Source organism: Pleurodeles waltl, chromosome 2_2 (genome assembly GCF_031143425.1).
Source record: "Pleurodeles waltl isolate 20211129_DDA chromosome 2_2, aPleWal1.hap1.20221129, whole genome shotgun sequence".
NCBI lineage: Eukaryota > Metazoa > Chordata > Amphibia > Caudata > Salamandridae > Pleurodeles > Pleurodeles waltl.
Window position 1 is genome coordinate 459,447,967 of NC_090439.1, and position 22,029 is coordinate 459,469,995.

General features: G+C 45.4%; 1 protein-coding gene across 2 annotated transcripts in view; it reads right to left on the minus strand.

Annotated features, from left to right (window-relative positions):
- The window catches only part of CEP192 (centrosomal protein 192), a 1,702,116-nt gene that overhangs the window by 377,921 nt on the left and 1,302,166 nt on the right, over positions 1-22,029 (minus strand). For both annotated transcript variants that reach the window (XM_069219927.1, XM_069219928.1), the window contains 2 exons: positions 19,504-19,609; positions 3,797-3,971 (listed from right to left, as the gene is read on the minus strand). In XM_069219927.1, the coding sequence (XP_069076028.1) occupies positions 3,797-3,971; positions 19,504-19,609 (281 nt within the window). The remainder of the gene's footprint in view (positions 1-3,796; positions 3,972-19,503; positions 19,610-22,029) is intronic.

Sequence of the window (22,029 nt, forward strand, 5' to 3'; positions counted from 1 at the left end):
AATTTGCTGAACTCTTCTCCTTGACTCCTACTCCTGACTACCTGGTGTTCCCATGATGGGGACACTGGAGACAGTTTACATGTGAAAAACAATCTGCAGACAATCTGACCATGTCAAGGAAAGAATCAAAGCTGAGGTCAGCAAGATGCTGAAATTGTGAGTCATTGAGCAGTGGGAGCCCCTGGGCCAGGCCAATCGTGCTAGTCCCCAAATCTCACTCCCAAGGTGGTAAGAAAGAGATAAGGTTCTGTGTGGACTAAAAGGGTCTCAATGCAGTATCCAAGACAGATGTCCACCCAATTCCAAAAGCAGATGAACTCACTGACAGATTGAGAGCAGCCAAATATCTGAATATTTTTGTTCTCACATCAGCATACTGGCAGATATGTCTGACTCCAGGAGCAAAATAAATGTCTGCAGTTTCCACTCCCAATGGGCAGTATCAGTTCTATGTTATGCCCTTTGGTCTGGATAATACCCTGCCACCTTCCAGAGGTTGGTGAAAAAGTTTTTGCTGGTTTAGAAGACTTTAGTGAAGTATATCTAGATGATATAGCTGTCTCAACAGAAGTGGTCATAAGAAGGGAGTAGACACCCTTAAGATGGTCAGCCCGTTGGCTATCGCATTGCACTCCCTGTAACACCCTTAAATTGAGTATTTAGGTGGCACCCCTAAACTCTAGAACACAGATTCCTGATGGCCTGAGAACCAGACTCAATAGAGGTGCATCAGCAGAGAAGACTGCAGACATCAACTGACTTGGCCCCAGACCTACCAGCTGGACTGCAGCACTTGACGATCCTATGCCAGAAGATGACCCGTCCTGCAGCCCAGTGACCTCCAAAGCTTTTGGAGTACTGCCTGTCTTTCACAAAGATCATGATCTCCCAAGTACAGCAGACCTTCTCAAGAAGAAACCAACTTTTAAAAAGAAGAACTCTGCCCTGAGGAACTGAGAAACCACCTCCGGACTCACCTCTGCAACAGACGCCCACAGCTCGAGTCCATGTGGCCCACCACTCCTGTGAAGGTTACCCAGCGATTCTGAGTCGGATTACACCATCAGTTGACCCCCGCCAGACTCTGCCTCAAAGCCTGCAGCCTCAAATCGAAGACTCCCCCTGACCTTGACCTGCAGCCTTTTTCCAAAACTATTTTTCCCATTGACTCGCATTGGATGCCAATGCTGTGTTGGCACTCTGCACCCGGCTGTCCCTGTGCTGCTGAGGGAGTAAAGTTTGGTGCTGCCTTGTGGACCCTCTGTGCTTACCTCAACCCCAGGAGATCGACTCCTGACACACTTTACTCACGCATGAGCAGCGCATCTTCGGTTACCTCCAGTCTCCATTAGTTAACATTGGGCACCCAACACTGTGTTGGCACTCTGCACCCAGTCGCCCCTATGCCGTTGTGGGTGCGTTCTTGGTACTGATTTGAACCTTGCCTAGTGTTGACCTAAAACCCCGAAGACTGGATTTATAAGTTGTGTACTTACCTGCAAAACAGCATTTTCATCCCATAGGTTAACACTGCTGACAGAAAAATTGCACTGTGCTGATTTCTGAAACTGCAAAGTATTTATCTTTCAAAAACTGCTTAGCTAATAACAAAGTTCTTTGGTTAAAAGCATATACAAAAGTAAATGTTATTTTTATAAACTGGTCTTAGATTTACTCATTGAGTGTGTGTCTCATTTATTACCTCTCTGAGGTAGAACAAATGCCTAACAACTCCTTGATAAGCCTAACTGCTCGCCCACACAACCACAAATGGAGCATTAGTCCTATCTACTTTTGCCTCTGCAATACCAATTGCGGATCCACTGGACTCTCTGCACAGTGTACTTCATTTTAGTTCACTTTATAGAGAGCCAGCTTCCCACAGATATGCAGCTAGCAGTCTCTACCAGATAATGTCCTTTAATGCACTAAGAGTCATTGAAAAGCATCCATTATTGTTTGTCAATGTGGCTGAGGAGAGTAAAACTCTGACTGCTGCAATTCACAACAAAACATTCTACTGATCAGGAAGGGTTCTAAAGACAGATAAGTTCTACTACAACTAAGTGACCACACACATATTTGGTTTCAATGAATCAGCCACATATCCATTAAGACTTGCTCAAGAAATGAAGACTGCTCAGGAGTTTGAGGTCTCCCCTGCAGAGCAGCTGCCTTAGAAGCAAGAGAACGCATGCCAGAGACAAGAATCTCTGGCTGTGGCACTCCAGAGACACTTTCCTAAAACATGACTATAGACCATACACAATTCTAAACCTCTGATTGCCCTTGGCATGACTTATTTGCCCTTCTCAGTCCTAAGGAGACCTTTGACTTTCAGAACTTGTACCCTAGTGCCTGAGGCCGCCTGTCATGACTCAGCAGTTTTATGAACCCTCTCTCAAGCCCTCATGGTACAAGAAATAACAGTATTGTGATTTATCTCAAATACTAAAATAAAGCTTGCAGCTGAAACTGTTAAAGGCTTGAGCAGTGGGAGCTGCAGGTCCCAAAGGCGCAGTCCTCACATGAAAAATGTTATCATAACTGGCAATTTCTAAGAGGCAGGACCCTAAATGATGGTATTGTTGTGGGACTTAAAAAGGTACTTGCACATTACCACCTGAATACACTGAAAAGCATTAACACTACTTGAAGTCTTAACTCTTCTCTGAAAATTTGAATAGTAGTTCATTTAGACACCAGTTCCCGTGCCACGCAGTCAGTACTTAACTGGACACCTTATCTCATGTACCCTAAAACTCTGCTAATAACTTTATTTGTCTGGGACCCTTGTATCTTGACTAGTGAAATTTTGTTTTAGGGATTTAATTTTAATTTGGTAAATCAGCTGCTGGGGCTCATGTATACAGAGTTGCCCAATGTAATCCCAGAGAGACCTGTAACAGAGAAAGGTGTCATATTGAGCCAGTTACATTTTATTCAGAGTAACGCCTTAGAAATAGAGTAACGCCTTAGAAATAGAGTAACTTTATGGGGGCCACTGTTATATTTACTATCTACTATATAAAGGTATGCAAATATTGAGGCTGTAAATACTGCTCTGGAAGATTTGTTTTTCTGAATGTCACATGTTAAATGTTCTTTTAACTTGCGTGTAAATAAAAGTGATACTCGTTGCTCAAAATACTGTTTTGAATGAATATTGAGTTTGAGTGTTATGTATACTGTACGTAAGTTTCTAAGCACATCGATCTCCTACAAGCAAGCCTAGAGTTCTTGGCTCAGCACAGTTAGACTCAGTGCCATAAGGGAGTATGTAATTGTCCAAATTAACTACAATAATTTTGGTGATTTTGTTCACCACTGCTATCAAACAGTGAACACATAGGATAATCATAACTACTGACTTCAGAACACCAACATAGGGCCTCCTAACAATTGTAATGGGATAAAGCATTTTCCATATGATAATGCATCCAATAACAGGAGCAATACAGGAATCGCTTTAACAAAAATACAAAATCAATGAACACTTGGGGCCTGATTACGACCTTGGCGAATGGGATATTCCGTCAAAAACGTGACAGATATCCCGTCCGCCGTATTACAAGTTTAATTATATCCTATGGACCTTGTGAAAAGGCGGGTGGGATATCCATCTCATTTATGACAGAATAAGCCATCCGCCAAGGTCGTAATCAGAGCCTTGTTCAGAGAAAGGAAGCTTGACCGTTAATACTTTTTAAGGCTCCACCATCTGAAAGAAAACAAGAAATATCCCCCAGCAATAACTGATACAAATACAGCTAAGTAAATAGAAAACATGTATTACCTGAACTACTTCCAGAACGAGTTTTAGGAAACATTATAGTTTGGTCTTTGGTCTCTATGCAAGTGGATGGCAACTTTGAAAATGGTTTAGCCATATGAACAACAGGTGTCTTGGGTTGTGAAGAAGGCACAGCTCTATCCAGTGCAGCAGATTCTCTTATTTGCACTTTTACAACCTTAAAAGAGTGCCAAAGGAAAAGAAAAGCATGTTTAATAAATGTCTGGTTATCTATAAAGGTTTTCACATTTATAAAATGTAATAAGTGTTTTTATAAGCCCGTCATTGTGCCTACCAGGTCAGAACTACAACAATAAACTCATGCTCTGTTGTATTTGGGGCTTTGCACCATGAGAATGCGACTAACACAGCTAAAAGCTGTAGACGGAAAATTGAAATGTGGAGACTATATAAGGCGCTAGAAGACAAACGTACAAGTTACTTACCTTTGGTAATGATATATCTGGTAGAGACATATTCTAGTTGCAGATTCCTTACCTTAGAATTTACCCAGGCGTCAGACTGGATCTGGAGATTTTTCTTTGAGCAGTACCACTAGGTGGCCGTAGTAGTCGCTGTGATGAGATTGCGGTTGTATATAGGCATCACCCCGGCGCGCTGACATCAATTTCTTTTCACGACTTTCCATGCCAGTAGCGTGGTGCCATGAACACTGAGAATGGTGTGCCAAACCTAGGGCCCTTAAAGGTAAGTGCCTGTCACTAGAAATCAGTTTGCAGTGCGAAGAGGATGGGCGGGTCGGTACAGAATCTGCAACTAGAATATGTCTCTACCTGATATATCGTTACCGAAGGTAAGTAACCTGTACATCTGATAGAGGCTTCTAGTTGCAGATTCCTTACCTTAGAATAGCTACCCGAGTAATGCCATCCACAGTGGTGGGCTGCAAACTAAGATCACAAAAAAAATCCTTCAGGACCAAATGGCCAAAATAGCCATCTCTGCGGACCTGACTGTCCAGGCAGTAATGCTTAGTGAACATATGTAAGGATGCTCACGTTGCGCCCTGGCAGATTTCCAGGACTGGAACTCTGCATGCCAAAAATGTGGTAGCAGCAGTTGCTCTGGTTGAATGAGCAAGCAAGCCCTCAGGGGGATGCTTTTTCGCCAAAGCGTAGCACATCTTGATGCAGAGGACTACCCATCGCAAGATGGTCCTCTTCTGAACCACCTTCCCTTTGGCCGCATCCACATAACCTGCAAGGAGTTGATCGTCCACCCGGAAATCTTTGGTACGATCTAGGTAGAACGCCAACGCTGTTTTTGGATCCAGATGGTTGAGTCTCTCCTCCTCCCTAGAGGGATGCGGAGGTGTGTAAAAAGTAGGCAAGATGATGGACTGGCCTATGTGAAAAAGGTGTTACCACTTTGGGAAAAAAGGAAGCCCTGGTACGAAGCACCACTTTGTCAAGAGGCACTGCTAGGAATAGTGGCTTTGAAGAAAGAGACTGAAGCTCACCTACTCTGCGAGCAGAGATGATGGCAACCAAAAAAAACTGTTTTAAGGATCAAGAGCCCTAGAGGACAGTTGAGGAGCAGCTCAAAAGAGAGCCCACCAGATGTTGAACCACAGGGGAAATGCCCTGGCATTCCAGCAGTGTCCAGAGGTGAACAGCCTCTTAACAAAGGGTCCACGACCCCACTCCGCCCTGCTAGTTGCAATACCACATGGTGGTGGTGGTGTCGGTGAACACCTGCACCACTTTCCCTTCGAGAGAGGGAAGGAATGCTTTCAGTGCAAAGGTTGATGTGGAGCCTGGACTCCGCTGGAGACCAGAGGCCTCTGGTCTCAGACTCTCCCATGTGGCCGCCCCATCCCAGGAGTGATGCATCTGTCAATACTGTGAGATCTGGTTGGGGGAAGGAAGAGGGATCTGCCCTTGACCCAATCTGGATTCGACAACCACCACTGCAGGTCTTTCGCAGTTCCCTCTGAGATGTCCGAGAGATTCTCCTGATGCTGCGCCCACTGGAACTTCAGGTCCCACTGTAGAGCCTGCATATGCCATCTGGCATATTGGACCAGCAGGATGCAGGAGGCCATGAGACTCAGCAGCCCCAGAGTCATTCCCACTGATATCCAGGATAAAGGCTGAAACATCGGTATCATAACCCAAATATCCTGGACTCGCTTTTCGTGAGGATAAGCCCAAAACTGCACTGTGTCCAGAACAACTCCAATGAAAGGGAGAACCTGAGAGGGAGTCAGGTGTGACTTCGGCACATTTATAGTGAACCCCAGTGAATGCAGGAGGCTCGCCATAGTCTGGAGGTGCGAGATGACTTTCAGGGGAGTGTCCGCCTTTAACAGCCAGTTGTCGAGGTAGGGGAAGACTGGAACCCCTAACCTGCACAGATGAGCTGTAACCATTACCATCACTTTCGTGAACACCCGAGGGGTGCTGGTAAGGCCAAAGGGGAGCATGGTGAACTCAAAGTGCTTGTGACCTACCGCAAATCGTAGGTAACGTCTGTGCGTAGGCAGGATGGGAATATGAAAACAGGCGTCCTGCAAGTCCAAAAGCTACCATCCAGTCTCCAGGGCAGAAAGGACCCGGGCTAGGGTTGACATCCTGAACGTCTCCTTCTTGAGGAAGAGATTAGGGACCAGAGGTCTAGGATGGTGTAGGAAGTTTGCTTTGTATATACTATCTCAAAGTGAGAGATAGTGTGCATAGAGTCCAAGGGTTCCCCTTAGAGGTTGATAGTGGCAAAATTAGATAATACTAATGCTCTATTTTGTGGTAGTATGGCCAAGCAGTAGGCTTATCAAAGGATAGTGTTAAGCATTTGTTGCACACACACAGGCAATACATGAGAACACACACTCAAAGACTTAACTCCAGGCCAATAGGTTTTTATATGGCAAAATATTATTTTCTTAATTTATTTTAGAACCACAAGATTCAGAATTTAGGTAAGCACACAAATTGTAAGGTACTACACAAAGGTAAATTTTGAACTTTGATTAAAAACAGTAGTATGAACAGGTTTGGCAAAATTGGCAATAAGCTATTTTAAAAGTGGACACAGTGCAAAAATCACAAGTTTGGTTAGTTTCTCAGGTAAGAAAAGCACTTACAAGTTCAGTCTCCTGGGCATAGGCAGCCCGCCGTTGAGGGTTCAAGGCAACCCCAAACCCTCAGCACCAGCAACACAGGGCTAGTCAGGTGCACAGGTCAAATGAGGGCCCAAACAACATAGGCACCTATGGAGAACAGGGATGCTCAGGTTCCAGTCTGCTAGCAGGTAATTACCTGCGTCCTCGGGTAGCAGACCAGGGGGGTTTTGTACAGCCCTGGGGGGGCTGGGACCAGGGCCAAGTCAGTTGTCTCCGTCGTCTCTGCGGGCCTTTCAGGTCAGCAGTCCTTCTTTCTTCAGGTTGCAGGAATCTGATTTTCTGGGTTCAGGGTCGCCCCTAAATACTCAATTTAGGGGTGTGTTTAGGTCTGGGGGGGCAGTAGCCAATGGCTACTGTCCTGGAGGGTGGCTACACCCGCTTTGTGCCTCCTCCCTGAGGGGAGGGGGCACATCCCTATTCCTATTGGGGGAATCCTCTAAAACAAGATGGAGGATTTCCCAAGGAGGGGGTCACCTGGCTGAGGGGGTGACTCCTCCTTGTTTTTCTCATTATCTCCCCGGACTTGCAGCCAAAAATGGGGTCAGTGTCTAGGGAACAGGCATCTCCCCTAACTGGAGTGCCTTGGGGCATTGTAACACGAAGCCTGAGCCTTTGAGGCTCACTGCTAGGTGTTACAGTTCCTGCAATGTGATGTGAAGCACCTCTACCCAGTGCAGACTTTGTTTCTGACCCTTCCCTGGTCACAGGGTCCTTGGTACCACTGGTTCATTTTACAAGGGACTTATCTGTGTGCCAGGGGTGTGCCAATTGTAAAACAATGGTACATTTTTAAGTGAAAGAACACTGGTGCTGGGGCCTGGTTAGCAGGGTCCCAGCACACATCTCAGTCAAGTCAGCATCAACAGCAGGCACAAAGTGGGGGTAAGTGCAAAAGGGAGCCATTTTCCTACAGATAGGGCAAAGGCCCTTGGCCTTTTTTGGCACCGGAAAGTAGCAGGAATAGCAACCACAACCTACTTCTGGCACAGGGACCCTCTCTATGGCTCTCTTGGCCAGGAGAGCCTTGACCCCCCTAGCGGAGAAGTGCCAAATGATTCTCCGATAGATGATCGAATGATGGTGGCATGGCTGGAGGAGACGTTTAGAAGGGGAGTGAGTAGCCCCTCTTTGGATGATCTGTAAAACCCACCTGTCCGTGCTAATGGATTCTCAGTGGGGCAGGTGATGGCAAATCCTGCCAACAACTGGTCCCGAATGTCCCAAAGGACTAGGAAGGTTTAGAGGCAGAGTTAGTGGCGGGGTGGACTGGGGGGCCCGCTGACTTCCTGATCCACAAGCTTGTTGGATCCTGCATCTGCACAGGGGCTGTCCAGCATGTGCAGGTCGGTCGCACTGTGGAAATGAACACGGTTGGGTGCCCCTTCTGTAGCCACGAGAGGAGCGTAAGGCGGATTGAAGGTGGGTTACAGGGTGGCGAGGAGCGGCTCCGAGGCTAAGGGACCGAGCCGTAGCCCAGGAATCCTTAAAGCGCTCGAGGACTGAGTCCGCCTTGTCTCTGAAGAGACGAGTGCCATCAAAGAGCATGTCCATCAAAGATTGCTGGACTTCCACCGAAAAGTCAGATGTCCTCAACCAGGTGTGGCGTCTCAATGCTACTGCCAATGCAACTGATCTGCCCAGTGAGTCGGTTGTATCTAGTCCACAATGTATCATGAACTTGGCTGCGTCTCTCCCATCTGTCATGGCTTGGGAGAGAATGTTCCGGGCCTCTTCCGGAACTTGAGGCAGCACTTGCGCGACCGTATCTCAGAGTATGGGAATAGCGGCCCAAAAGGCATGCAGTGTTCATGTACCGCAACACTAGACTGGCAGAAGAAAACATCTTCTGCCCTAAACTGTCCAGTGTTTTTGATCCCCTGTCCGGAGGAGCAGTAGTGAATGCGCCAGAGGACGAAGAAGCCTGGATGACAAGGCTCTCAGGCGTAGCATGTGGGGTAAGGAAATTTGGGTCATTAGGCACAGGCCGATGGTGGCGGGCAATCGTCCTATTCACTAGAAGTCTCTATCAGATAAGTTATTTACCTTTAGTAATGCTCTTAATGGTGGATACATTTTCTAAGCTCAAATATCACACTTTTAGAACATTCCCAGAATATTCCAAGCTGCAAGACTGGATCAGGATATTCAACAGCAACTGGTCCAGCACGCCAGGAGATGGCACCACCTGACTCCGCAGCAGACGACCTTGCTCTGCTTTGGAAGCAACAGTACAGAGCCACATTTAAGCATCACCAATGTACACCGACGTCAGTTCTGTCTTGCAATTATTTTTAGACACGGATCAATCATAACACATTGGTGGTGACAGTGTGTGGAAACTAATGTGGGACCTTTTTAAAAACAACACAGAAGTCCACGCCAAGAATGTCACATAGGGATCGCAAGTCTGACACCTGGCTTGCCCCTGTGACCACTGTGACTACTATGACCTCTGAGGTGGCAAAGGCACTACTAGGAACAGAACGTAAACAGTGTTTCGATGAACACCGTTTACTTTATACAGCAGCTGTCCTCTCTATTCTGTAACAATATACACATTTAGTAATGCAAAGCATGCACTTATAATTATATAAAAATAAGAAGGTAAAAAAACACTATTTAAACAACTTGTTGCCATGCTGAACAATATGTTTCAACGCAATCTTCCACTCTGTCTCACAAGAGATAGTGGGATTAAAAAGTATTAACAATAAGGAATAACGAACAGCAATAGCAGAGTTCATATTATACGTATAGGGATTGGTTCACAAAAATAGTAAAACAGCACTCTTATTTTAAAATACTATCAGAGTGTAATTTTAATACTTTTTTGAATTCCAAGCTGCTGATAAGAATCAGCATGGGATCCTACACTTGCAGATTCCAAGTTTGGAATCCATATTCTTTGTGGAAAATGTCTTCATGGAAACGTTTGTGCAAAGCAGACAACGCTTTGAAATATCCACGGAGTGGGATTTATGCTAGCAGAACCCACCAAGTTGGTGGTGGAAATCTCTGCACCCATAAAAGTCTGTAACCTGTGCCAGGAATCCATTTACAAATTAATTTACCTCTGTGAACAGTGCATGGTCAATATCAACTAATTCAGATGTTCTCATCTACAATAGAGTTTTTAAATCTATTTTTTAGGCTCTCCTAATGATTTCTCAATACATTCCTCATGATACACTAGTGAATGACTGAGGTATAAATAACTTGGGTTCCCTGCATTGTTCTCAGTGCTAAGGCACTGCATCATCCTCTTTAAAGGAATACATACTTTTTCAAGTAAAATGAATGAGTAAAAAACCTCTTGCACTTGACAGCAGACTAGTTAAAATATAGCTGTTATCTAAAGTAGACCTGTGTCTGCATTGTGTTATAATAATCATGCAATTATTATGAAACTATAGCAATGTCAGCTATGGTGATATCATCAGAGTTAAGGCCATGTGATATCAGTGTGTGAAGATTCAGGGTCAGAGGTCATATGATACTTCGTGTGATGTCAAAGAGTTAAAAGGGTGTGTGATGTCACCTCCACTGCCCTTGGCATTTTGGTAAATAGATCTTCACACCACACAAATGGGACGAGGGAGGGTGGTGAGGAATCCATAGTTAGATTAAAGTATCCACAATTACCTTCAGTAAGGCGCTTTGTGGGAGAGACTAACCACAGACTCCTCGCCTTTTGAATAATCCCCAGGCGTTAACTGGATCCAGAAACTATCGAGCATTAGGCTCTGCGCACCGGTAGGTGGTGCCATGCGACTCTGCACGGTCGTTGTTCCACCCCAGAAATGACCTTGATTGCCAATAGAGACTTCTAACTGCAGATTAGTCACTTTTTAAATAGATACCAAAGTTGTACCTATTGGGAGGTGGGCCTGTGAATTGGCTCAAACAAATAAGTTCTGTAGGACCAAGCAGTCAAATGCCTTGTTGACCCTGCCAGTCCAGACATCAGTGCTTTGTGAACATATGAGATGGCACCCACGTACCTACATAGCAGATGTCCAGCACAGGAACTTTGCATGGCAATGCATTCGTAGCAGCCTGGGCCCTGTTGGAATGAGCTTGCAGTCCTTTTTGAGGATGATTTTTGGTCAGTGAGTGGCAGATCTTGATGCACAGCACAGTGGAGTGGAAAATGTTCCATTATAGCACCATCCTGCATTTTCTCACTCTAACAAACCCCGCAAAGAGCTTATCGTCCACCCAGCGTTCTCTGGTACAATAAATGCAAAAGCTCAGCTCTCTTTTTAGGTCCAAACAATGTAGTCTCCCCTTGTCCTTAGAGAGGTGAGGCAGAGCATACAACCCAGGTGGTGTATGGTTTGACTGCGGTGGAATAGTGATGGCTTTCTGCACGGATGCTCGAATTAGCAGAACCATTTTGTCTGGTGGTGAACGGCTGGTTAATACAAAGCCTAAAACTCACTCAATAGCCGTAATGAGGTGATGACAATGAGGAACACAGACTTGTGGGCGAGGAGCTGCAAGAGACTGCAGTGAAGTGGCTTAAAGGGAGTGCTGATTAAATATGGGAGGACCAAGTAAGGTCCTACTGTGTCATGATGAAAGAACAGGAGGGGGAAACAAGTGTTGGAGCTTCCAAATAGTGCATCACCAAAGGGATTTAAATAATGGGCTGGTCCAGCAACCATAAAAAGGCTGAAATGTACCCCTTACCTCTGTCCAAAGCAAAGCCTTGTTGGGCAAGAGACAAACAAACAGCATAATGTCAGATAACTTAGCCTGGAGGTGGTCAATCTGGTGTGTGCAGCACCAAAACACACATTAGTCCCACCAGACATTAACAAAAATTTCTTCAAGGAATGCCTGGCTGCCAGGAGAATATAAACCACTTACAGAGGAAGGTCAAAGGTGTTCAGCTGTCGCTGCCCAATATTTATAGACAAAGGTGGAGATTGCAAAGTCCCGGGTGCAGACCTTTGCCATGTTGTTGCGACTGCAAGGCCACCCAGAGGGCCAGCCTGATAAGTGGGCAGATGCTCAAGTCCAAGAGCTCCGGATACTATACTCTCCATTAGGATGGCTTGTGCCTGGTCATTCATGAACTTCGTTAGAACTCGGGCTGGAGTGGTATTTCCACGAAGACATACAGGATTCCTAAGATCCACTCTAAGCAGAATGTGCCCTTCTAGCAAGAAGTACCTTGAAAACTCCAACGCACAGAAATGCAGACATTGTATGTTGCCCGCAAGGGACTGATGTGGAGCGGCTCAGAGGGAGTGCACATCAACAATGAGAGGACCAAGTTAAGGTCCTATCGTGTCATGATAGAAGAAAAGGAGGGGGAAACAAGTGTTGGAGACCTTTCAAACAGTGCATCGCAAAAGGTGACAAATAATGGGCTGGTCCAGCAACCATTAAAAGGCTGAAATGTACCCCTTGAATCTGTCCAAACAAAGCCTTGCTGGGCAAGAGACAAACAAACAAAATGCCAGATAACTTTGCCTGGAAGTGGTCAATCTGGTATGTGCAGCACCAAATCACAAATTGGTGTCAACAACAGACATATAAATATTTCACCGAGGTATGCCTGGCTGCCAAGAGTCTATCAACCAATTGCAGAAGAAGCTCAAAGTGTTTAGCTGACACTGCTCAATATTTATAGATGAAAGTGGAGATTGCAAAGGCCCAGATGCAGAACCTTGCCATGTTGTTGCGACAGCAAGACTTCCCTGAGGGCCAGCCTCATCAGTGGGTAGATGCTCAAGTCCAGTAGCTCCGGATAACATTCTCCGCATTAGGATGACTTCTGCCTGGTCGTTACTGAACTTTGTTAGAACTTGGGTCATGAGTGTTATTCTCAGGAAGGCATACAGAATTCCAAAGATCCACTCTAGGCAGATTGTGCCCTTGTAGCGAGTGGCATCTTGGAAACTTCAAGGCAAAGAAATGCAGACATTGTGCGTTCCCAGTGTGGGTGAGTAGGCTTCTCCCCGTTCATGTAAGAAGCCCTGTGCCACCTCCAGTTTTAACTGCCATTCATGATTTGCTAGGCATTGACAGTTCAGCTTGGGTGCCCTGGAATAAAAAATTGTGCCACGTTGTCCACCACTAGAAAAATGTCTTAGTGGTTTAGCCATTACAGAGGTGTAGTGCCTCCTGGCACAGGACCAGGACTCCACTCTGCCTGTTTGATGCAATATCACATGGTGGTGGGGTTGTCCGTAAGCACCTGTACTAGCCTCCCCTGGATGAAGAGAAGAAAGACTTTAAACGCAAAGTGAATGGCTTGGAGGACAGGGAGGTTTATGTGGAGGCGGGCCTCCACCAAAGACGACTGATATCTGCATCTCCTATGTGGCCACCCCAACTCAGAAGTTAGTCATTGGTTACCAGAGTCAGCTCTGGGTTGAGGGAGTCTGCCTCTGAACTAATCAGGGTCCAGTAACCACCACTGCAGCTCTTTCAAAGTCTCCTCCAAAAGCTGGATGTTGTCAGAAATGTCCCCTTGATGTTGGACCCATTGTGACTTCATATCCCACTGCAAAGCCTGCATATGACACCAGAGTTCTTTACCAGCAGGATGCAGGAGGCCATGAGTCCCAGCAGCCTCAGAACCAACCTCACTGAAAGCCATAACTGACTAAGATCAGGATCAGAATGGCCTCTACTCTCCTTCCTGGGGGAAAGGTATGAAACCGAAATGTGCTCAGAACAGTTAAAATGAAGGGGAACATTAGCAAAGGAGTCAGTTGTGATACAGCAACATTGATAGCTAACTCCAACATGACAGGAGGTCTGCCATAGTCTTGAGGTGATTGATGACCGACTGAGGTGAGCCCAACTTCAAACAGCCACTTGTTGAGATGGGGAAAGACTGGGACCCCCAACCACCGAAGGTGTGCTGCTACCACCGCCATCACCTTTGTAAACAGCCAAGGTGCAATGGTGATACCAAAGGGCAACAAACCGTAGGCAGAAATATGAAATATGAGTACTGCAGGTCTAAAGCCACCACCCAGTCTCCAAGATCAAGGACAGCCAAGACCTAGACCAGTGTGAGATTTCAGAATTTTTCCTTCTGGAGGATGGTGCTAAGAGGGCGCAGATCTACAATAGGACAAAGGCCTCCATCCTTCTTTGGCACCAGAAGGTAGCGGGCACAGGCACCTTTCTCAATAGCCCCTTTGCCTAAAAGGGTTTGCACTTCCTGATGTAAAATGGACAGATAGTGTTGTGTTGTAGTTCAGGGGTTGGTGGAAGGTGCATCGCTGTGGCAATGAAGTGCATGGTGTACCCTTTTCCGACTATCTGCAGGACCCACCTGTATGATGCTATTGCCTGCGAAACTGACAGGAATAGTTTTTTTTTTTCTGCAACCAGCTGGTTAATGAGTGGGGTTTATCAGGTGGGCTGCAAGGAGGGGAGCATAGGGGGTGGGTTGATTGGACTGAGTGGCTCGATGGCCTTGAACGCAGGGCCAGTGGGCACCACAGCCTCAGCTGTGAAACTGCTGGCCACCTTCCTGAGGCAGAGTTGGCTGCTGGTATGGGGGTACCTCTGCTGAAGCTGCAAAAGGAACGTAAGGCTGATAAACCCTGGGAGCATGCTGTGGCCGTAATCTCTTTGAACCTCTCCAGAGCAAAATCTGCCTTGTCACCAAACAGGCGAGTCCTGTCAAAGGCCAAGTCCATAAAAGCAAACTGGACATCGCCAAAACAAACCACTGACTGTAGAGAGGAGTGGCAGTAAATGGCTACACTGGTTCGAATGCCTTTCCCGATGGAGTCCGTGGCCTCCAAGCCACAACAAATTGTCAACTGACCATGTCACAGCTGTTTTAAATGGCTTGGGTTAGGACAGGTCAGAGGTCTTCCAGGACAACTGGGAAAGACTTGAGCCAAAGAATCCCAAAGAGCATTGGAACAGCAGGCCAGCATGCAACTGGCATGCATGTACCTGAGGACCAAATGGTGTTAGGAAATACCCTCTTCCCAAAGGTCTCCACTCATTTAGATTGGGCAGTGGGAGTACACAAAGCTATTCTGGTTTGTCGGACTGGTAGATGCCTGCACCACCAAAGTTTCAGGGGAGGGTTGGTGAGTCAAAAATGCTGTGTCACCCACAGCAGGACAGTGATGTCTTACAATTGACTTGGAGACCAGAGGAAGGTATGGCACAAGCTCTCAAACGTAACTGCAAGAGCCTCATTTAAGGTTAAGAGGGGATCAGTAGATGTTTTCTCCAGCTAGAACACTTCTGTCAAGACAGTGGGAAGGTGGACATGAACAACTTTGGCTGTCCTGCGCATTACTATTGCATAAGATGCACTCTTCTCAGGGGTAGGGTGAGAGATGACCCCACTTAAGAAACTGGCTTATTGGAGGTCATACTAATTTTGCATCAGATGTTTGCCCTATCTCACTCGCATCTAACTGTAGTCTGAATCTGTACCAAATAAGTAGTGCAACCTATACATTCTTGGTTGTGGAGGTGGTATTGGAGGGTGGGTGTGTGGAGTGAAGTTGGCATTTCAACAGAAATCAAGCATGGCCTAGGTCGGGTTGTAGTGATGCTGGCTCTGGTCAGAGAGCACAATGGCCAAATCAAACTCCAGTTTCTATGTAGTCTGCATTAGCGATGAGACTCTGGGAACCAGCGGTGAGCGTGGCGGTGGAGTCGTTCCAGGGGCCAAGGAGGCCCAGTGATGGATTTGGAGGACCCAACTAGCTCAGAAGGTGAGCCAGCTGCCGGTATCCCAGATGGAAGGCTTCTTGGGCCCATAGACACACTAGAGGGCATCTTGTAAGGTTCAGAGCACGACCTCACAAAACACTTCAACCTGCTTTGGTCTCAGACAGACCTGGAAATTCTGGTTGTGTCAGGACAAGTTGTGGGATGGGCTCTGAGGTCAACCAACAACAAGACCAAGAGGTATGGAGACACCCTTGCATCTTCTCAGGAGAACGCGAGTGGCAGAAAGGGAAAGAGTCCCGCTTGAATTTTTCTTTTTTTTTCCTTTCGCTTGCCCAAAGACTTGAAGCGTGACAAAGACCGTCTTTTGGAACAATTCCTAGAACTAGTAGACCTGGACAGGGACCCCACCTTGCAACGTGGACTGTTCTTGTTGCAAAGCCTTTCATTGTTTGGTGACAGTTTCGCATACAGACTTTTACGGCCTTCGAGTTCATTCACATGCAGTCGCTGCAGGCCTTAGATGTGCGGCTCAACCTTAGGCACCACAGGCAAACATGATGTGGATCTGTCACATACATTTGCTTGCAACAGTTCTTTCAGGGCTTCAAACCTGTTGTTTTGGGGTATGACAATCCCATCGCACATACAAAACCTTTGAGAAATATTGTCTCAGAGAGACTAGAGGTAGCCCGGTTCTGTATCTGATGGCTCGGAAAGAAAGGAACTGACATCAGCACACAGGAGTTGCACCTATATGGGCTCTACATGTCATTTCTCGAGCAGAACGGCGTCAGTGCGAAGCCACTCTACTGGTGCGTAGAGGTACTGCACAAACATTTCTGGATACGAGTCAGCCTTTTTACGAACAAGCCTGTATCCACTGAAGGGTTTGTCTATAAAGGATTCCTGAACATCACCGGAAAGCCCAGTAGCTCACATCCAGGCATAATGCCTGCTTACCACAGAGGTGCCCAATGCACAGCCCACATAGTCTGTTGTGTCAAGTCTGACTTAACAGACGTCTGGCAATGTCATGCTTAACCTGAATTGTTTGGGCAAAGACTGTTCTAAATTTGACTGGGTGAGCTGGCATGATCTTGCGGGCCATTATCCAAAAAGCATGAGTTAAACAGCCTATTAGGGAAACCACATTTAGTGACCATGTAGATAAGCACTCTTTTTGACAGGGTAAACCCCACTTTTTGGCTGGTTTCTGATATGGCTTTGACTGTTCATGCCAAATCTCTTTCCCTAAAACTGCACAGTTCTTTTGCACTACTGGCAACATCTTTAGCTACCACTGTAAATCCCTAGTAAAGGGTACCCCTGGTACCTAGATCCCGGGGTACTAAGGAAGGTCCCTGAGAGCTGCAGCAGCAGTTGTGTTTGTTATCAAACATCTCAGAATAAAGCCTCGCTGATCAGTGATGGATTTAATAAATGCACACAGAGGACACCTTAGAGGTGCCCCCTGAAAACCTACCAGCTACTAGTGTGCTGACTGACTGGTCCTGGCCAGTTCAGCCACCACAGACCTGTATGTGTGTATATATATACATATATATACATATACATATATACATATACATATACATATACATATATACATATACATATATATATACATATATATGTGTATATCTCTATATATCTCTCTCCCTCTCTCTCTCTCTTCCCCCCTCCTCAGGTGAGAACCAGCGCTCCCGAGAGCCTGAGGAAAAAGCCTGCACTGGGCGGAGATTACCACCTCACCCACAAGTCTACTACCTAACTGCTTGTTATCCCTGAATGGCTTCCTATCTACTCTGGTCTTTACAAAACCAAATGGGGATCCACTGGACTCTATGCACAATGTACTTTGTTTTACTTTTGGTACACTATATAGAGAGCCAGCTTTCTACAGACTGCAAGGTCAAATAGACAGATGAAAATACTCTGTCACCTGCATCAATGCACTTCCACTCGCTCTCTGGCAGTGCAGAAGGTAGTGTGTTTGGGTTGACCTTGCTTGGGTAGGCCAGTACCCCAAGGATTTCCAGGGTTGCATGATGGGTGAGAAAGGACAAGTCACCAGCAAATGACTTGATAACTGATAATGGCTTTCCCCAAGTAGCCATTAAGCAGTCACAGCCCCACTGAAAGGCAGTGAGTATGGTGGGGACTTTAACTCATTCTTCGGAGAAGTGTCAAATCTACTAACATTGTTGGTTCAGGACCAATATAGTAGTGGTATACTGAAGGAAAAACAAGTTGTTTGCCTCATCAGCATCATGTGGTATGGTCTAAACCCCTTTAACTGCGTTCAAATCTGAGCCAAACCACTCCTCCAGCACCTTTTGTACTGGCATTGCGGGAAAAGCTGGGGATCACTTTCCAGTGTTGGGGACAGATCAACAGTGATACTGTAGAGGAAAATTGTTCTGACCCAGGTGTATGTTTGTTAAAGTCAGAGACCAGCGTTGGAATCAGAGACAATGTCAATGCAGCTGGGTCCAGCCTGGAGCTGTTGACCATGCTGCCAAGGAACCAGAAGGAGGTCGGGGGCAGTCACTAACATGGAATTACACACTGGCAGAAGTGCGACTGGTGGCTCCGAGGGGCCCAGTAGTGCAAGTAGTGCAGACATTAACTTTAAGATTTGCAGTACAGACTATGCTGTAGGGGTCAACCATAGCCCTGGGAACTTGAGGAGTCCAGAGACCAGCCTATTAACCAGCTCAGAGTCACCAGACGAGTTGGGCCTTTGGGATGGACCCTGCATGGCTTCTTGCCAGTTCAGGAATGGCGAGAGAATGACAAATTTCACTTGGTCTTCTTGCGGTTGTGGTGCACCATGGACTTTCCCAAGAACTTGGCCCTGAATTGGCATTTGTTGCGGGAGCAGCCTGGCGATCTGGAGCAGGAGTGATACCATGACTTGGAGCGTGATCTGGAGCTATATTTCAAACGTAACATATCCTTGTGTTCAGAGATAGAGTTTTGCTTCCTGGTCACTGATCACCGTCAAGTGAATGAGTTAGCACCTGTCTCTAAGAATTGAGGCACCACAAGAAAACGTCATGCAGATCTCTTAACCTTTGCTTCCTGCAGGTCTGGCACAGTTTAAAACTGTGTGTCTTAAGGGAAGACATATTCCCTTGGCACGCTGTCTATTTACAGAACTTAGATGTTGGTACAATTGACGAAGTTGGGAGCAGCTCTCTGGATCCGCAATTTAAAGATGCAAAAGAAGTTAACACCAGTGCACAGGAGTGCTCCTACATGCAGCTCTGCATATCAAGTCTGTGGCAACACCAGGCTGCTGGGGAGTCCTAGATCATCACAGGTCCACACGACTGAGTCATTGCTACTAACAACTTAAGATCCAGTTGGATGTCTGAAATTTTTCCAAAAGTGAAGAATATGCAGTCTTAAAAATGTCCATTACAATACACACTACTATACTGCCATGCAGAAATGTTCATACTGTTTATTGCTATTAATGATTTAAAGAGAATTCTCCACCTGACGATGGTGACTAATTCAATTGTATGCCCTCTTCCAAGGTTTATACAGCCATTCCAATGCGTTTAAATGGAAAGTTGGAGATGGAGTATTTCATTATCCAGGAGTTATGAACATTTTGACACATTGGAACCAAATGCCTGTAATAGTCCTGCTGTTCACAATACGTGCTCTTTGGTACCACACTAGGGTAACATTTAGCCCAATACCAAAAGATGTCAAACAAAAAGCAAACCAATTGGCTATGACAAAACTTGTTTTAGAAAGCTTTATTAACTCTATGATGACATTTCTTTTGACGATCAAAAGGTGGTACACATTTTCATTGGGATTGAAATTAAAATGTTAGTTAAATAATAAAAAAATGATTTTTTTTTCTACTAACAGATACCTTCTGTCCATTGTTACAAAGAACATAGATTTGTCCTCTCCATGGAAGTCCTGAAGGGTTTGCTGCAAGTGATGTATTAGGGCTCACAAAAATTTGAATGCTGCTCCTAAAAAAGATTAAAATGTTCATTAGCATTTGTAAAAGTAGCAGTACAAAAGACAACAGAGTTCTACGGTTACATTAACATTGTTATAATGCGTTCTGATTAACAGACAATATGCACACAGTGTGAGAACTAATGCTATTTTAAATAACTGTGCTGTCTCAACATGCACATTATATTTGCCTGTTCAGTTTAAACTTTTCTCAGAACAACTTACCCAAAAAGAAGCAAGTTAAGTACCTGTAACTTCAGTTTTTCAGCATTTCTACCTTTCACAGATTAAACTATTCTGCAATACAATCTTTTCTCATTGTCAGAGTGAAAATTTGTGGCAATTTCAGATTGTAATAAACATTATCAAAATGGCTGTAGACTCAAAGAACACTGTCTATTTAGAAAGAGATTCAACTCACTGAAAAAGACTGCCAACTTCAGCAAATGGGGTGAATGTGTTGAGCAGTCACACTTCTCCCTGTAAAGCCACCATACAGCATATTTTTTAAGAATGTGAGTGCAGGTGACAAAGCCAATAGGTCTGTACTACAAGAAAGCTATTGGCTTTGTCAGTGTTTTAAGTCATGTTGTACAGCAGGACAGCTTCCGTGCAGTATAAGACAGCATGAAAAGAAAATTGCTGTCCGCATCAAAGCAATTTTACTTATGCTGCTGGGGGAAGGGAGGAGGCAGCACTTAGGGAGGGAGAGCAACACAAAAGATGGGGGGGCCTGGGGAAAGCTACGACCGTCAAGCTGTGTCAGCATTATAGCTTTTTTTTTTTTTTTTTTAAGATGTTGGATGGGGGCAAGGAACGACAACCAAGTGGAGGCTGTCATAGTGCTTTTTATTGTTCAATGGCATAAGTTTATATATGGAATGATCCCCACAGAACAATAAAACCATTATCTACACACATTTCATTAAAAAAAAAAAAGTATTTTTTTTCATATAAAATACAATAAAAAAAATATATATAAATATAGTTTTTCCTGGGGGTCATCTACAGTCAAAATCCTCTTAATAACCAAGTGCTATGGAGGAATCTACATAAGCAATATGCAATATGCAATAAAATTAAGTATCTCCGATTTTAATACCATAAGTCAGTGGTTCCCAACCTTTTGACTTCTGTGGACCCTCACCTTATCAGTACTGGAATTCAGGAACCCCCCCTCCCTTCACTAAATCATTATTGGAATCTGGGGACCACCCCAATGAAGCTGGGGACCTAACCTGTTAATATTATTAAATTTTCTAAGCAGTCAAGGACCCCCTGAGGAGGCTTCGCGGACCCCCAGGGGTCCCCAGACCACAGGTTGGGAACCACTGCCATAACTAGTTGGTACACTTATTGACTCAGAATCAGGCAAATCTGATGAATCATTTCCAACACACCTGTGTATAAATTGGGCAAAAAAGAAATGCTACTCGGATTCTACCAAATTCTCACAGAATTCTAGTGGATGATCAGAGGTAAAGTTATTAATATGTAAAGTGTCTAATCTGAATTTTATAGATTGAGTTTTTAAATAAAAACTAACTATTATCCATGTAAGGTTCCAGTTTCATAAAACTCTTGCCATTAAAGTACAAGATACTTACCTTCGGTAACGCATTATCTGGTAGAGATATATATTAGCCTAGATCAGGGGAATTTTCTCACGCAGTACCCCTGCATGCAGTTAGGTGGAGTCGGTCAGCTCCGCGTCCATTACTAGTGTTGTGTGCGCCGTGATGACGTCACGGTCGTATATAGGTGGTACCCGGGTGCGTTGATGTCACTTTCTTTCACGACTTTCCACGCCAGAAGCTCGGAGCCATGAGGAACACGGACCACTGGTGCATCAGAACAAGGGTCCTGAAAGGATGTTCCTGTTCCTAGAAATCGGTTTGCAGAGTGGAGAGGATGGGTGTGGGTGGTTGGGTAAGGAATCTGCAACCAGAATACATCTCAATCAGATAATGCGTTATCGAAGGTAAGTAACCTGTTCATCTGATAGAGACTTCTAGTTCCAGATTCTTTAATTTAGAATAGATACCCAAGCAATACAATCCCTGGAGGTGGGTCAGTGAACCAAGATCATACTAGGAAGACCCGCAGGACCGAACGGGCAAATTACCCGTCCCTTTCGACTTGACTGTTTGGTGAACATGTGCAATAACTCCCACGTTGGTGCCTGACAGATGTCCAGGACTGGAACTCCGTATGCTAACGCAGTGGTTGCAGCTGTTGCTCAGCTGAAGTGAGCACGCAAACGCTCCAGGGGTTGCTTCTTAGCCAGTGCATAGCCCATTTTAATGGGGAGAACAACCCATCTGCCGATGGTCCTCTTCGGCACTGCCTGACCTTTCTTTACACCCACATAACCCACAAACAGTTGATCATCCACCCGGAACTCTTTGGTACGATCAAGGTACAACACCAA